The 18,449-nt window shown below is 39.6% G+C and overlaps 1 protein-coding gene across 4 annotated transcripts in view; it reads right to left on the bottom strand.

Annotated features, from left to right (window-relative positions):
* Nucleotides 1-1,364: 1,364 nt before the first annotated feature.
* nsd3 (nuclear receptor binding SET domain protein 3) overlaps nt 1,365-18,449 on the bottom strand; it is a 37,692-nt gene continuing 20,607 nt past the window's right edge. For 2 of the 4 annotated variants that reach the window (XM_053241159.1, XM_026942585.3), the window contains exons 14-23: nt 13,898-14,047; nt 10,601-10,757; nt 9,793-9,995; nt 9,262-9,374; nt 8,892-9,161; nt 8,311-8,427; nt 6,917-7,058; nt 6,305-6,411; nt 5,866-6,067; nt 1,365-5,117 (exon numbers count right to left, since the gene is read on the bottom strand). In XM_053241159.1, coding sequence (XP_053097134.1) covers nt 4,831-5,117; nt 5,866-6,067; nt 6,305-6,411; nt 6,917-7,058; nt 8,311-8,427; nt 8,892-9,161; nt 9,262-9,374; nt 9,793-9,995; nt 10,601-10,757; nt 13,898-14,047 — 1,748 coding nt within the window. In that variant the 3' untranslated portion in view covers nt 1,365-4,830. The remainder of the gene's footprint in view (nt 5,118-5,865; nt 6,068-6,304; nt 6,412-6,916; nt 7,059-8,310; nt 8,428-8,891; nt 9,162-9,261; nt 9,375-9,792; nt 9,996-10,600; nt 10,758-13,897; nt 14,048-18,449) is intronic. The other 2 variants (XM_026942586.3, XM_026942587.3) reach the window with 2 other exon arrangements.

Raw genomic sequence — 18,449 nt, 5'->3', positions numbered from 1 at the left:
AAAAAAAAAAAAAAAAAAGAGAGAAAGATATTTTAAAAAGAATTTAAAAAATAGAAAGAAAAACAGGTAAACAGAAATGGAAAAAATATAGAAAGAAGAACAAATAGGAAAAATAATGAAAAAATAGTAAATAGAAGGGGAAAAAAACAGTTCAATTAAATTTTATTTATATAGTTCTTTTAACAATGTTACAAAGCAGATTTACAGAAATTCAGATATGGATGTAGATTTAGATCCCTAATGAGAAAGTCAGAGGCAACAATAGTGAGGAAAAAATCCCTGAGATAACATGAGGAAGAAACCTAGAGAGGAACCAGACTCTAAAGGGAACCCATCTTCTTCTGGCTGACACTGGATAGAGTGATTATGAGTCATTACTCATCCACAGCAGTGCTAAATGTAGTGAAAGGATCCTCAGGACAAGCATCAGGGTCGTTTTTGATTTCATTACAGTTTTAGCTTTAAGTCTATAGTATCCAAGTGAAGTTATCCACTGTATAATGATTTGGACTTGAGCGTAAACTGTTTTTACCATCTTTAAATCTCTAGGCTAGCCATGGGGGGGCTCACCGGCAGCAGGAATAACACGTACAGCTTAACAGAGAGAGGGAGAGCGCGAGAGAACATATTAGGTATGCTCTTGTCCTATAGTGGTTTTAGAAGATGTACATTGTGCACAGAGTGCAAGCAGAAACGCCAGCAAGACTAGCTATGAGAGTATAACTTAAATGAGAACCAGAAGGTAACACATGAGGGCACTACAGGACATAAAACAGCCAGCCTCTCTACTCAACAAAACTTTGTGAATGAGGTTGGTGGGGATGGGAGCATCCAAACATGCTGGTTTTCCACCTAGACTTAAAGACTGAGACTGTATTGGTGTCCTGAACATTGGAAGGCTGTGGGGCTTTGGAAGAAAAAGTTCTGGCCCCTGTTGTAGTCTTCATTATTCTAGGTACCAACAAAGAGCCTGCACTTTTTGATCGAAGCAGGCACAGTGGATCATAAAAGGCCAAAAGTTTGCTCGGGTACAGAGGTGTGAGACCCTTCAGTACTTTATAGGTCATTAGTAGTATTTATGATCAATGCAATATTTCACTAGGAGCCAATGCAGTGTGGATAAGATAGGGGCGATGGGGTCCAATCTACTGGTTCTGGTAGGGACTCTAGCTGCTGCATTCTGGACTAACTGGAGCTAGTTTGTGCACACACTGGAACATCCAGAGAGCAAGGCATTACAGTAGTCCAGCCTAGAGGCAACAAGAGCATGAACATGAATAGGGAAAAAGAAAAAAAGGAAAAATAGTGCAGGCTCAGTGTTTTTGCACATCTGTTCTTAAATAAAAGCAGTTGAACAGAAAGTGTGAACATTCAGTAGAGATTTTATTGAAGTCGAACCAGGCAAGTCTGAGAGCGAGTAAATCTGTGGAATGTTGTTTCTCTGAATAAATTAGCAATTCTGAAGAAAAAAACCATCTCAAAAGTTGGTCAAATAAAAAATACAGTAAAAGAAAGTTACAAAAAGAATGTGCCTATACGTTCACAAACATTCAGAAGTAATTTTACAGGCATTCTTTAGACACTACGATATAATGATAGTGGAGTTCTTTACTTTCTACTATGTACAGCTGGACGAGCTTGACGCCGTAATGTCCCAGAACACAATAACACTGTGGCCACACCCCCACTCAGGAGCACAGCCCTCTATGAAACTCAGAGAAGCTCGTTCTACCCAGATAATATCATTTACGATACTTTTATTCAGTTGGAGTGTATACTGCGACTTGACGCGCGTGGTGAGTTTTACATTAACACTTAAGATTTACACACAACAGAAATAAGTCCAGTAGCAAGATTCCTTAAACAGTCTATGAAAGGAATGTGACACGTCCTTAACACGTCAACACAAATGATTTCCCTTGGAGCTGGTGAGATGGCATCATATTAAAAAATATAAAATTGAACAACATAAAGAACAGTCACAAACATGCACAAGATGATTTATGACACTTTAAATCACGTATAAAAAAACAGTGAAGTACAGTGCACTAACACTCTTTAAGGAGGTAAATACAAAATGGCTGATATGGCAACAAAGGCTCGTCTTAAACGTCCAATCAGTAACACTATGCCTTTTAAATCGTTTAGCTCAATTTATACTTATACAAATTCTAGGACTACTGAAAGGCATTTCATCAGAAGGAAACTGAAACACTTAATTTGTATTGAATTAGTGAAAGTCAAAATACAATAAGGGCATACAAAAAACCAAATGTTTCATGTCAGGATACCAAACACACTTCTGTGTTAAACTGTTTGTCTGAGACTGGAGACAGAGTGCACACTGCACAAACTGCATTGCTCACTCACGGAGAAAAGTGCTAATGATAAACAAAAAGTCGTACCTCATCATCAAACCTGCTACACATTAATCCACTCAAAAAAAAAAAAAAAATCCAGCATATCACATATTTGTCATTATTATGAGATAGTAGACCTGTCACAACTACATGTGCGCTTCTTAAAGGACATAGCCTGCTGAATAGTCACTGAAAGTCATGGAGGAAACAACAGGAAAAAGAATATAGGCAAAAGGAAGACAAAAGGAAAACATGAATGAAAAATGTTTAAAAAAAAAGGGTGAAAAATGAAAGAAAATATGTTTTAAAAAGAAAGTGAAAAGTATAGAAAAACAAAGAAAGAAAGATAGGGAAAAGAAAAAAAAAATGGGGGAAAAAGAGGAAAAACAAAGAAAGAAAGTGTATTTATAATGAGTATGTGTTGTAGAATTGTAATTACTGTGCAGTTTCATTGAGTGCTAATGTAAGCAAAGCTGCTGTTCGGTCAGGTGCGGTAACATACGTTATTACATCAGCTGTTAGTTGGAAAATCAAAATTTTCCAACATTCATTCGGGTTATTTCCACAGAAATGTTTAACACTGAAACCTAAATATTTTAGTACAGTGTTAGAAAAATAGAAGCTCTTACACAGTAATTCAAAGATATCTTCCCATATCTCTAAACTGTGACAAAAACAGTGATGTGCTGGATTTTTTTTAACCCTCTGTGTGTAAACAGGCTCGGCATTGTAACTCCAACAACATGAACAAAACCAAAGTGCATGAGGCGTGAACAGCGCTCCAGATTTCGAGTACAGGACAGGACCACTGCTGGATGCAACACGTTTTAAAAAGCCTTGTTTTGGCAGTGACAAACTTCCAAGGTTCTGCAGACTTAAAGAACGTCTGGAATTACAGGATTAGATTTAATAACATGTAGTGGTGAAGTGGGAAGGCAAATGAACAAATCGACTGGCTAAGCAATACTGATTTATACAAGGGTACTCAATATTTTATTGTGTGTTGGGATTATCCTAATCTTGGACACTCCAGATAAACATGTCTGAGTGTTTAGATCACAGCAGCATTCAAATGATCCAATAGATCCACCTTCTTGGTTCTGGCCCATTTTTAACCAGGTCTAATATTTTTGTCTGTATCGTGCAGCCCTGCTGAACACTGTTCTACACTGTGCCAGGATGCACTGAACGTCTGCCACGATCAACGCTACTGAGTTAATAAAGTAACATATGGAATAGTAGTTAAAAGTTAAAATACATTTTGGTAACCGTCATAAACCTACTGAAAGGCATTGCTGGTTTTTGCCTCCGTCATGAGCTGGAAATTCATTTAAACATGGATGCTGCACTGCAGACCATCTCCAACTGGTTGAGGAATGGTCACAAAATTAGGACATTTTGAGTTCAGTGAGCATAATGATTATGCATTGCCATTGGTGCCATTACCAAATCATTCAAATCTGAATGAACAACTCAAGACATTGTAGCATTCATCAAAATCCTGGGTTGTTAATTCGACTGGGTTATTAAGGTACACTGTGATTATGATACCTTAAAAGTGGTCACTATTGTGTACAAATGAAATTTAAAAAAAAGAAAATGTACATTGGCGACATCACCGAAAATGATATTTTAAAAAAATTCCTTATGGACTGATATTCCTATCGGCACAACACCAACGATGGCAGTGTTCAGGTGTTTATCATGGCTGATCCTCATAAAAATGCTGAAATTTAAGTGCTTGTCTATGAAATTAATTAGTCACGACAAGGAGTGAGTCTGAACTTAACACAGGCTGAGTGAGATGAAAAAAAAAAAGGGGGGGCACGTATACAATGACATTAAGAATAGTGATATCAAACTCACTAATAATACCAATGAACAATACTGTACATTGTGAGCGGATGTAAACGTAGTCATAAATATATTCGTGATATATATATATATATCTTACAAATCACAAACGCACGGGTATGAAGAGGCAGCACGTAACCAAAACCGGAGTCACAGTCCTTTTTTTCCACAACTAGCCGATATTCAGACATGTAGTGAAAATTCTAGTGTAGAGAATCTGATCTACGTTTCTCGTATGAATCCTTTCTATTTACACTGAGGTACATTGAATGAAGTTCTCAAGGTGTTGTAGGTACCGTAGAGTGTGTAAAAGATCTCGGCTCTGCTCTGAGGATGAATTAGAACCCGGCTTGAAAAAGAAAATATAGGTAAAGTGACGATTAGTGGGTGCTGTGTGATTCATTTCCACATTTCTGGATCTGAAAGTGAAGTCGTAAATTGTGACTTTTCGGCTCAAAAACGATCACCTTCTGCTGTAGATCTGGAATGGACAACAACCAACTTGTATGTATAATGATTTTGAATTGCACACCGCCCCCTAGCTGCATGGAGGGCCTCGTTTTTCTGAATTCCAGTCACCGTGTTGAAGTATTTCCATATAAGAGCTGTGGCTCAGTCACTCAGCCATTTCTCCTTCCTCATCCTCTTCTGCCTCTCTCTCTGCATCCCCCTCATCCTCCTCTTCCCTCTCTGCTTCTTCTTCCTCCTTCACCCTCACAGCAGTAGGGAGACTGGGTGCTCGTTCTGGGTCGTGATTGGGACAGCAGGCCCGGTTATCCTGGGCAGAAAGCACCAGCTGCCCCGCCTCGTGATCCTGGCAGAAAGAGGCGGGGCAAAAGTGGCAGAAAGCAGAGGCGGGGCGCTGACACACACTGCACTGGTGCCAAGGGCATTCCCAGCGACCTGAACACACACACGCAACAATGTATGAGTCACAACAAAAGGGTATCTGAGTCTACTTGGATTACTTGGGTGAGTGAAAGGGTCAGTGAATGGGTCAAACAGTCTATGTGAGATTGAGTCACTTAGAGAGTAAGTCGGGATGTGAGTGAGTCACAGATTCAGTGGGTGAGTGAGTCACTGAATCAGTGAGTCACTGACTGAGTCAGTCACAGTTTCAATAAGTCAGCTAATCAGTGAATCAGTGAGTCACTGACTGACTGAGTCACAATTTCACTGAGTGAGTTCATCACTGACCGAGTCAGTCACAGATTCAATGAGTGAGTCACTGAATCAGTGAGTCACTGACTGTGCGAGGTAGGATGTCATTTGGTGAGTGAGTCAAGGATTAATTAAGTGAATCGGGAAAACGTTTAATAAGTAACTCAGTGAGTCACAGACTAACAAGTAATCTAACCGATATCACCTGGTCTCCTTAAAGTATTTTTTGTTGTAGCATGTGATGTAAACCTGTGGTATAAATTCTGCATGTTCCCCAGAATATACAGTCACTAATACATGAATATAAAAAAGCCAAAAGCACATCAACACTTCAGCATGTACATATGCAATGTCTTTGTTTTTTTGGTGATTCACTGAGTGAGTCAAAGAGTCATCCAGTGAATCAGTCTGTGTTACTGAAGAGAACTCCATATAGATAGTGTAGTTATTTACAGGCTCACTCTGTGTGAATGGGTGTGGTTTAGCGTACCATAAGGGGGCGTGGTCAGGTTGAGGCAGAGCAGGTGATAGGCTCTGGGACAGTCCTTCCTGTCACACATGACCAGTTCTCCGCCCTCGCCACAGCAGTAGCAGTAATAATCATGACTGCGGCTTTCCGTCTTCAGCTTCCTCTTCCTCACCTTCAGCTTCGAGTTCCTCACCTTCTCCTCCTTTTCCAACACCACAGCACTCTGAGGAACAGGAGAAGATTACACACACATACTCATGAGACCGAGCAGAGCAGACGGAAAGAAAAAAGGAAAAAATAAAAAAGGGATGAGAAATTTAAATGCAGAAATGTAGCTATAGCTACTATTATTCTCCACACACACACACACACACACACACACACACATACACATACACACACACACACAGTGGTGATAAATACAATCTACTAATCCCTATGTCTGTGTGTATGTGTGTACCTTTGGTCGGACTCCCAAGTAGCCGCTGCAGTTCTCAGCTCCGCAGTGACATGTCGTCCTCCCGTTCCCCAAACAGTCCAGGTTATAATTAAATGTCAGTTCAGTGTCTGTTCACACACACACACACACACACACACACACACACACACACACCTATAACTCACAGCATGTAAAAACCTCAAACACTGAATCTCCAGTTTATAAAGGTTTCAATACATTTCAATTCACTTCACCCCACCCATCAGCAGTTAACTTCCTAAATTTAAGCTTGCATTTGAGTTTTCATTTCGATTACATTTAAATATTAATGAGCCTACAATGTTATACTGCTACAGAGAGAGGAAACATTATCAGTACCACTACACAATGCCATGGTATCACATTAAACTCCAGAAGCTGAAACCTGTACTGTTTTTTTAAATAAGAAAATCATAAGGCAGTCATAACATCACAAACTTTTCTGATTTTTTTCATATTTATTTATTGTTTTGTTAAAATCACATTACGTGACAGAGTTGAACATCAGATCTTAAATACGAACTTTTTGCATTTGAATGTATTGCGCATAATAACGAGCTAAAGAGAATGCTGGATTAGTGTTTGCTCTCTCACCTGCAGCGATGTCACACAGAGTGAAGAGGCCAATGCGGACGTCTCCGTTCACTGTCCATTTCTGCGTCTCGCAGTTTGGGCTGCAGCTGTGATTCATAAAGCGAGACAAGTTCCCTTTGGGCCCAGCATCAATCACACGATCCTGAAACACGCACGCGCACACGCGCACACGCGCACACACACACACACACACACACACACACACACACACACACACACACACACACACACACACACACACACAAACATCTTCCAAACCGATCCAGCAGGATGCAGTGCTTGTAGTTTTCTCCAATTTACTTTAACATTAGTGGTAATACCAGTATTACGGTGTAATTTATTATTATTATTATTTTTGTTATTATTATAATAATACTATTATAAAACAATTATTATTAACAATATAACCATTTTAGGTTTCCTATTCATGGCATCCGGTCATATTTATACACTGCCTGGCCAAAAAAAAAACCTCACTGTTTTAAATAAGCAAATTCTTAAGAGCCTATTATTGGATCATTACTGCAGAGATTAATATGTTTCAGCTGGCAACAATTCTTTTAACCCTAACTGATGCAGTGTGTAGCTTCTCATGAAAGTGAAAGTTTGACCATTTCCACAGGCATAATGTGAAGAGAAATTACAGCTAATTCGAAACAAAAAAAAAAAAACGACTTCAGTTTGCTAGGGATCATAAAGTTTGGACTGTGGAGCAATGGAAAAGTGATAGGCGCTATTCCAAAGTGATGGGCGTGTCAGGGTAAGAAGGGAAGCGCGAGAAGTGATGCACCTGTCATGCATAGTGCCTACTGTACAAGCCTCTTGAGGAAGTGTTATGATCTGGGGTTGCTTCCATTGGTCAGGTCAATGCTCAGCGTCATTATGCGGCAATGAAATGAAGTCAGCTGAGTGAGTACCTGTATGTACTGAATGATCAGGTTATCCCATCAATGGCTTTTCCAGGATGACAATGCCAAGATTCATCAGGCTCAAATTGTGAACGAGTGGTTCATGGAGCATGAGGAGTCGTTTTCACACATGAATTGGCCACCACAGAGTCCTGACCTTAACCCCATTGAAAGTCTTTGGGATGTGCTGGAGAAGACTTTACAGAGTGGTTCGATTCTCCCATCCTCAATACAAGATCTTGGCCAAAAATTAATGCAAATCTGGACATAAATATATGTTGTGACGTTGCATAATTTTGTTGAAACAATGCCACGACGAATGCGTGCCCTAATCAAAGCTAAAGGCGGTGCAATGAAATATTAGCGTGTGCAACATTTTTTTGGCCAGGCAGTGTGTATTTACACTTTGACTAAAAGATGAACAAATCCTTGCTCACGCTGGGCTTGACTGAGGACATGGCCAAAGTGGTTAAAATAAAATATTACCTTGGTGAGGGTGAGCATGTAGAAGTTGGTCACATGGTTCTTGTTGGCATGGCTGATTCGCTGTCGACATTCCTCCAGATCGATCAGTTCTCCTACGTACTCCATCACAAAATCTCCCTTCAAACACAAACACACACACACACACACACACGATCCTCATGTCAATTTTAACTCTAACATTACTCTTCTGAAACATGAGGTCCTGTTTCTAAGACAACTTACAAAAACAACTGTTTACATGTTCCTTTATCAACCATGATAGGACAAACTTCTGCTAAAGTTTGAAACAGCAGGGGCAAAAGATGTCCTGATGTTGCCGAGCAACAGGTTTCATTGGGCGGACATCAGCAGAGCTTAAACCAGTCACAAACTATCGCCACTCTCGACATATCAGCACACTAGCAGTAGTCTGATGTTAAGTATCTAAGTATAAGATGTTAAATATAAACTATTCTGGTCATGTCATATGATCAAGTTTGTGATTGGCTGATCAAATTTAACTTTCCCTGCCCTTGTCCACTCAGGCACTCCCGTCACCTAGTGTTATGACTTGGAGAAAGACGTCCGTATTTCTGACTGACCTTTTTGAGGTCCTGTTTGGTTTTGAGGCCCCAGCCGCGCGTCTCCGTCTTGATCACTTCCATTTTTGGATACTGCCGTTTGTTGAAGCTCTGGTTGAGGCAGCGTTCGGCGGCGGCACACACCTGAGGGTGACACTCGTACTGCAGCGCCCGGTTCACACACTCTGATTCCTGAGCGCACGGGCGCTCGTCGCTCGGCTTGCAGTTGCAGCGCGGGATCTCCGACAGGTCAGCCACACGCACCTGCACCTTCCCTATGGGCTTGTTACACTGAGCAGGGGAGAAAATGTGTACATGTTTAAATGTTTAAATCAACAGAAAAGGAAGAAGAAATGTGTGTTGTGTTAAAGAGTGAGTCTTTGTGTTGTACCTTGATGAGTTTGTATGGCGGAGGCCGTCGTGAGTTGCGTTCCTGTTCCAGAGCTTCTTTGGTCTCTCGCTGAGATTTCAGTTCTTGGAACCTCCTCGCTGCCTCCTCAAGTGCTACAGACACACACAGACACACACAGACACACACGCGCAATACCACAGAGGTATTATAATTACTCTTTCCAAGTGCAGTGAAAACTGTGTCCTACATTGTCACACTGCATAAAATGACATTTTAGCAAGTGAAGATATCTTGAATAAAGGAAAAGTTATCTAAAGATTGTAGGTTTTATAATCTAATATTTGTTTAAAAGCAATCTAAAAAAGAGAAACCTTAGTTCAATTTGCCTATATTAAATATACTGGTACTTGCTAAAATATTATATATGTTTTTTACAGTATGTGACTGATTAGCTCAGCAATATTTTTGCAAATTTGAAAGAAAAAAAGATATATACATAAACTGCATCTTTAACTGGAAGAGGCAAGTTGATGATTCTCACACCATGAACTTATCAGCCTTTATTCCTACCTTTTTTAAAAGTCTTGTTAATCCCAATTTGTCCCTCAGCGAAGTTCTTGTCATTCTCCAAGTATGGGAAAACTCGGCCCTGGTGGATCCAGTAGTAATCGTGCGACCCGAAGAAAAAGACTGGAAAATCCCCAATGTCATGTTTCAGATTCTGGATGTTGGACGGAACCAGCCGAGGATTACAGATCTCAGCGGGCCACCATCTACACAACAGAGAAATCACAACGGGACATAAATAATGTTTACTTTTTATGCAGTTGAAATTTAAAAAAAAAAAAAGAAAAAAATAATCTTATAAGTGAGGCATACAAATGCACAATTTTTAGTCTAGGCCACTTGAGAGGTTTGGTGAGTTCCTTCATTTCCCACACTGACACTCTGTTTACATGCCTACACGACTGCTCTGTCCACCACAGAACGCTAATTTTGATTAATGCTGTTTCTTTGTTTGATCGCAGTTTGTTCGCGTGACCAATCAGTGCCAGTACTGCTAACTCTTCCCCTAAGCACCATTATTTCCTGCTGAGCATCCAGATGGAAGTTTCAGTATTGGACCAGGCTTGCAGGTGTGTATTATTTTATCAGCTTTGTTACGGGCAGCGAATTGCAACGTCTTGAGGCTAACAGGAGCGACACTGTGTTAGGGTCAGTTCTGTGATAATGTTCCTGCTTCCCTGTGAAGCCACACTGTCTGCTGTAATTACTGTACAATGTAGCACTGTTTTGCACTCATCTTACAATGTCCTACATTGTCATCCCATTGTATGACCTTTGTATGACCTCGTTTGGATGTGTTCTGCATTTTCACCTGTAGTTGCCCAGCTTGACCCAGACGATCTGTTTGTAGCGAGGTTTCTTTCCCGCTCTGCATTCAGTACAAAGCCAGGCGCCCTCGGGCATCTCCATATTTAAACAGGACGGGTGGAAGGAGGCGGGACATGCCTCGCAGCACAGGAGTCTTCCTCCTACACACATATACACACACACACACACATATATACACACACATTAAACACACAGGTGCATTACTGTGGGCCAGTCCTAGCCCTAGCTCCTAATCGTCGGCGGTCGCAATTCACCAAACCTCACCCAAAAGCAAGTGTGTCTCAAACACTAAACGCACTGAGGATGAGCACGGAACTGCACGGCTGTTTTTACTGCACCCTCATTGACTTCCCCTCAGTCGAGGTATGACAGCCAGTGTAGCGTAATTGATGAGGCATCATTGTAGACCAATTAATTTCACGACTAAAGTGATAAAATTTAAAATGAAGTTTTTCACACTCCTCTAACACTTCTAACATACTCACTCGTGACCATATTAGAGAAATCTGAACAATCCCCGATAGACGCTCCCCTTGTCATGCTGCAAATGCACAATCATGTAATAAACTAGACGACTCACACTTCTGAGTGTGTTAGGGGAAGTGAACAAGGGTACATTAAAACAAGCTGAAATGCAGCAAGACTATTTGGATATTTCTGGGGCCCACTCTCGAGGGTGAGATTTGAGAAATTCTGAGTATTTTTACAGTCATTTGAGACACAGCCAGAGCGAGTGGATTAGATGCAAGATGATGAGCGGCATGCGCGCATACACACACACACACACACACACACACACACACACACACACACACACACACACACACACACACACTTCAGCTGCACTTAGCGCACCTGCACTAAATAGCAGAAGCAAAATATTCGCAACCCAAACTGTTTTGAATGGCAAAAAATCTGTGCAGCAAATGACGAGGCCAAAAAAATGAATGAGAAGTAAAATGCAAAGAATTTACATGCTGCCATCCAAAATAGGTTTGGATTAAAAAGCAAAACAAAACAAAACGAAGGATAAGCTTAAAGCGAATGTTAATAAAACCAAAACCCAAAGTGATTTAAAGAAGGTTTCGTGGTGTGTGTCATGAAAGTGCAGCTCAAGGACTCAAAATAACTACAGGCAACTGAATTTTCATTAAAAAAACAAAAAAACAAAAACAGTTTGTCATAAAACAAAATATACACAATGTTCCCTTACCCCAAATGTAGTCAATCAGCCATGAAGTCTTTGGTGTCTGAAGTTGTGTACTAGAGCTACGAGGCTACGAGGTTTAGCATCTTTCAACCGCATACCTAGGTCATCACACACTCAACTTAAACACTTTTTTAAATCTCAGACAGCCACGCTTATGCGGTTTCGGACACTATAAAATAGACAAAACGATGCTGAGGGGCTGAAAACAATTCTTGAAGCGGAATTACATTTTTCCTCATTGAGGTAGGCAGAACTTTGCAAAGCGTGCGAAGAAATGCCAAAAATCTCTCAGGCACTGAGCTGGAGCTAAATACACCATTAATTCATTACATATTAATTACATAAATGACCTTTTTAAAACTTTTATACAGTGCTACAACTCTGTCCTTTGCCTCAGTTTAGCAGCTCACATCTAGAAAAGAAAAAAAAAAAAAGCTTGGTTAAGCTGATTCAGAGTCGAATCGCTTTCTTACTGCAGCTGAACTGCGCTGGAATTGATTCGGAAGTGAACAGTGACCATGTTGCTCAAATGCTCGAGGACTGGCAATTCAGTTTGCATCTGATCGCTGTGCTCTGACCTGCCTAAAGAACCGCGCTGAGGGAGAAAACACACCAGGGTTCCAGTCAAACAGACTAAACACTGCATATGTGAAAGCATCATTAGATAGTTTGCAGTTTGCACTAAAGCACTAAAAATGGAGACTATAAGCATTCCTGACATAGCTCCAGTGCAAAACTAAGGCAATATTCACACACCAAATATGTTGGCTACATTTAGAGTTACTTTATTGACTTTTGTGGATCAATTCTGTCTTTTTTTAACCCTGTGTTTCTGTGTTAAGCACAGAGTTGGATTCTATGAATAGAATAAGTTTATTACTGTTAAACGTCGTGCAGTTTTGGGAAACCAGTAGCCAGCTGCAAGTTAGTCAGTTGCACCAGTGGAAGGCAAGTTATTATACCCTAATGCAAACGTAAAGCAGCTTCAAGTTCATAAACTACTATATCACAGTATAAGAGTATTATAATATAACAGGGTTTTAGTTTTACGCTATTCTTCTAGACAATAGCGTATATATACTAGAGTAAGGATGTGTGTTCCAGGCTTCAATGTACTTCTGTTTCTCTGGATAAGAGCAACTGCTAAATGCTGTAAATGTACATTTATATTTATGTACCTCCTGTTTTGGTTCAGAAGAAATACAGGAGATCACAGAGTCCAAGCTGAAATCATAGACGCGGTGTTAATTTCCTGTTTATTGTCAGCTGGTGTTACTGATCAGCTGGTGGATATACATCTGTCGTCACTTTATGCAGTATTGAGGCACCTTGAGTCTGTGGTGTGACGACTCAGCACTTCAACACTGACCACTCAAATTGTACAGTTTAACACTTCACCCTCAACATCCAACTCAATTTCAACTGGTGCGACTGGCTGCTGGATTTTAGACACACACACGTACACGCACACAGCCTCAGCACTAATCTGTAAAAGCATCTAGCAATTTGTAAGTGTGTATACCAAGCATGTGCTGACGCTACATTCTCATATTATGATAATTGCCTAAACTTTTACCACAGTTTGCAAAATTATCATAATATTGTTTTTTTTTTTTTTTTTAAACGACACTGATAAAACATTGTTCTTTCAAATATAGGAATGTTTTGAAGGAACCCTAGAGGACAGCCGTCCTTATGCTGCCTTACGAATGGGAGTCTTCATCTCCAAAAAAAAAAAAAAAAAAAAAAAAAAAAAGCTGCCTACCTAGGGCGCCTCCTAATAAATGGAATTTTAAAATGCTAGTACTTCTGATATAGTATAAGACACATTACATCAACAATCATCAGCACATGCCTAATATATCGCACGACTGAGCCTGCTTACTGCTAAGCTAAACAACACTAAGCTGTTATTATGCGAGCCGTACGTTATTTTAAGTCCAGCGTTTGCATTAGTGGCTGCAAATTAGAAGAGCTGAAATTAAAAAACAAACCAGAAAATAAATAAATAAAAGCAAAGGCTTGAAAAGCGACAGGGTAAAAAGGGGACGGGAGCGAACGTGAAGTTACCTTTGGCCGGATTCTTTTGGGTAGCTGACGAAGGAGAAGGAATCAGAGGTAATTTCATCAACTCAGCACGATTTGACTCAGTCAGAAGGTAGTGAGACTTAAACGTATAAGAACTTAATACGGTGTCAGTGAGGTCGTGCACTAAGCGTCCTACACGAGACAAACAGGAAAACCCGTGAGCAGTCAATCACACTCCCCATGATTGCAGAGAACACACACCAAGCTAAACACGACACACACACAGACACACACACAGACACACACACAGACACACACACAGACACACACACAGACACACACACAGACACACACACAGACACACACACAGACTCCTGAACGGGATGTAGGGAGTCCTGAAAGAAGAAAGCACACATTTTGGAGTTTTCAGTGTTGGCCTGGGAATCAATGGTTAAAGTGCAAATAGCTGTTGTTGTAAATCTGCTGTTTCATTTTTGGCATTTACCATAAATTCCACCAGCATCACTATCTCAGGAGTTTTATTTGTCTTTAGTTTCATGTGAGGTAATAGCTCACATTTGGCTTATAAAGAAGTATAAACTATTCTGAGTTATATTTTCAGTTTTCATAGTAACAGTAGCACTATAAAGACTTGTTTTTTTTCCCCCCCATCTTCTCCCAAGCCAACACCCTCCTCATCAGGATTTCTACAGACACTACAATAAAGAATGATCATTACTCAGCTTCTACTCCTAAGGAGTTACAGCACGACTTATTAGAAGAAAAGGGAATTTCTATTCTATGAATCGAAAGGCTGAAGGTGCAATCAGTGCTACAAGTCGATAGCATGTCAGTGAGGGAGCAAAATGATGCCATAAAACACTGGTATGTTTCTGTGAGGATGTGCGAAGTACATTGTTTAAAAATGTTCTCAATAATATAAAGGTTGTAAATAAAAATTGCGCTGCAGATACAAACTAGCACCTGCAACTCCATGGTTCTTGTATTTACAACTGAATGAATGCTAGCTGTAAAAGTGTACGTCTCTATAGATGACTTTAGAACAGCTTTCAGAGCAATGTTTAAATAACATTAATATCCAAAATGTCTCATGTTCAGAAAGTGCTGGCCATCATTTGTCATTTAATAACCAGGGCCGTGATCACATGGTTGCAACTACCACGCTTAAAATAAACCTTGAACTGCCATATGAACATCTAGCCAATGTTGATTCAAATCCCTTAAATAATAGGAAATGTAGAGCAACGACAAATCCAGTACAATACGTCCGTACATTTGCATCAAGAAATGAATCTATTCTGCAAACAAACCATCTTTTATATATAGTTAGTTACACAAAAATGAAACACTTTGGGATGTGCTGTTACAGGAAAATAATCAGTGACAGGGTGTTGTAATGCGGTTACCACTCCAAAACTGAGTATTGTGCTATAACAGCACTTCCTGTAGTGTTTTATTCCTCATATATCACAGCAAATCACCAACTATTACAAATTTTTATTCGCTACTGAATGACTTTTTATCCATTTATACAGCTTGCCATGTTACTGAGAAAGTACCACACACTCTGTCCTGAAGACTTTCCCATGTTGGAAAACTTACTAAGCGCTGACACTGCAGACTCATTCCACAAACTCATTCCTTAAACGTCTCCTTCACTGCAAAAAAAGTCATCTTAGCAAGTGAAAATATCTTGAATATAGTCATATATTTATCTAAAATTTCTTATTATAAGATAACAAGAAACCAAATATAAGATCATTAAACCTAAAGCTTGTCGTTTTCTTATTCTATTGGCAGATCATTTTGCTTCTTTTTTTAGAAATAAATGCTTAAAATGAGCAAAATTACCTGCCAACAGAACAAGACTATTTCAAGCTTGAAATGAGTACAAACAGCTTGAAATAGGTTTAATAATCTTATATCGGATACATTTGACTATATTCAAGGTATTTCCACTTGATGTCATTTTTTTGCATTGTTACTGAAAACTACACCAAAGCAACAATCATCAGAATTTCTTTGCTAAAAAGCAGCAAATTTTTAATTCTTTATTATTAGGTTTAGATTATGTGGAGCAGAGAGTTACTAGTTACTATGGAAATGATAAGGCATTCAAGCGAGAGGCAATATGCTCAGAGCTGAGGTGTTACAGAAAATTAATCATCACCTTTTGTGATATAATAAACAGTAAGTGATGGCCAGCACTTTTCAAATATGTGGATTTTGATGTTATTACATCATTCTCATCATCAACTACCACTCTGGAAAATTCTGGAAAAACTCTGGAACTGTACAATGCTTTTTTGAGTGTGTTTACCAGTGTTTTGATTAAAATATATAATTCCAACCTATTTTTTAAAATTACTTTACCTCCAACACATTGGCCATGTTAATAGTATGCCGTGCTTATGGAAGACAGATTGAATAAAAGTTTAAATTCTGTTTAAAGTTCAACTTTAAAAAACACTCAGACTGACCAATTTCCTTGCTGATTGCACCTTTACAGCCACCAAACACAAACACACACACACACACACACACACACACACACACACACACACACACAAAAGAGAAAATGATGTGCATCTGCGCCAGTCACGCTTCGACCTCATTCACACTGAATCAGTGTTTACAGATTAAGACACACACGGTCCGACGGCTTATAAACACATAGCACATCTAAAAGGAAAAAAAGATTAGACGACAAGATAAAAAAAAGAGGTTAGAAAACTGCATTTTTTCAAAAAGTGGGCTATGGTTAGAAAGGCACATTTACATCGACAAAGACAACACTGAAGCAAAAGGCCATTAATTAACATATTCACACTGTATGAGGAGCAGTTAGGCCAAAACTTAAATGTATACAATGGCCATGTTACTCCAACTGTAGTCAATCAAAGCAAGACATGTCTGAATTTTGCTTATTTCATTTAACTTGTGCTACAAAGGTTAATGTAGCTAACAAGTAACGAAAGCCTATAGGCTCCAGTTTAGCATCATATGTCTAAAAGACATCACTTAGGTAAAAACAGTTGTAGTGAGCTTCAGACTCAGGCAGGATGTGTGGCTTTCAGATTTTGTAAGTTAGATGTCATTAAGATGAGCTGTGCTGGATGTTTCACTGTTTTTAACACTGATTTATTCTGGTCCTGTATGAATCTGTTTATGTAATAATAGTGTAACTCAGACAAACAATGTTGTTTGATGCGAGTGTGTAATAGTTTAGACATGGAGTTAGCACTGTACTAAACTGGAGACTATAAAACTCCATGACATAGCTCCAGTGCAAAATTAAAGAAGCAAATGTCACATGTCTTAGCTGACCGACTACAGCTGAGGTAAGGAGAACATTTCATTTTTGACCAAACTATTGCTGTGGCATAAATACATTTACAATCACTGTGTTATTATTAAATGAAAAGCAGGCATTAAACACGTGCAGTAGTAGTGAATCAGAGTGGAGTGATGATGCTGAAGATGCTTTTCCACTCATCTGAATGACTTCCTGGTGCTTTAGCAGGTGTCTGCAGGTGTGTTAGTTTCTCAGGGTGATATCTGCATGTGATAAAGCTCTCAGATATGGACAGCTGAAAATGCATGCAGGAAGTGTTTAGCAGATTTCTGGTCCTACCCACTCATATGTTTGTTTCCCACGCTCACATATTCATACATTCACACTAATGGATCAGGAGTGTAAAGATAAAATACTCTAGTGATATTGTGTGCTGTGTGAATATACAGTGCAGCTGTCATAACAGCTTGTTTATTCAGCCTAGTCACAAAACGCTTGTGGTTCTGACATATTTAAAGCCAACAAAATACTCTTGCACATCTCCTGTGTGTTTTGTAGCTATATATGTCCAAGAAGGGTCTCTTCCCTGCTGAGCAGAATCTCTAACTTTCCAAGCAGTGTCTTCCAAACGGGGCTTCTACCCTTCCAAGTGGGGTATCTAAAGCACCATTCTGAGCTGGGCCTCTACTCTTCCGTGCAGATATGCATGTATGATTATCTTCCCTGCAGATATGCATGTATGCAGGGCCTCTACCCATCCAAGCAAGGCCTGTATCTTCCGATTGAGACCTCAGCCTTTCAAAGTGTGGTCACTACCTTTCCAAGTGGGGCCTCTAACTTTACGAGCAGGGCTGCTACCCTTCCATGTAACTACCAGAGCAGGGCATCTACCTTCCCAATCAGAGCCTCTACTTTTCTGAGCTGAAACTAGGAACTAAGTATCTACTAGAGTGTGTCTATTTTTTTGTTATATACAAGTGGGGCATCTAAAATCTCTGCAGAGTGTCTAAACTCTAATTAAACTGAGACATCCATTTTTTCCAGCTACGTTAATTTGTCTGCATTTAACAGTACCAATCATCAGTAGCCTTGGTTAACATCAGTTTTTTTTTTTTTTTTTTTACATTGGCCCTTAGACACTCTAGTACAGAGTAAAGCTCCTCAGCTGAGTGCAGAAACACAACTCCAGCTGCTCTGACTCACTACTGCTACACACTGTACAATGGCCTGCAGGACTGAAACTTTTCATCAACATGCAGTAAACACATTTTCAGTAAA

The sequence above is a fragment of the Pangasianodon hypophthalmus genome, chromosome 17, assembly GCF_027358585.1.
Source record: "Pangasianodon hypophthalmus isolate fPanHyp1 chromosome 17, fPanHyp1.pri, whole genome shotgun sequence".
NCBI classification, from domain to species: Eukaryota; Metazoa; Chordata; class Actinopteri; order Siluriformes; family Pangasiidae; genus Pangasianodon; species Pangasianodon hypophthalmus.
The sequence above is the reverse complement of the archived record's forward strand: the minus strand, read 5'-3'. Positions and strand labels throughout refer to the sequence as shown.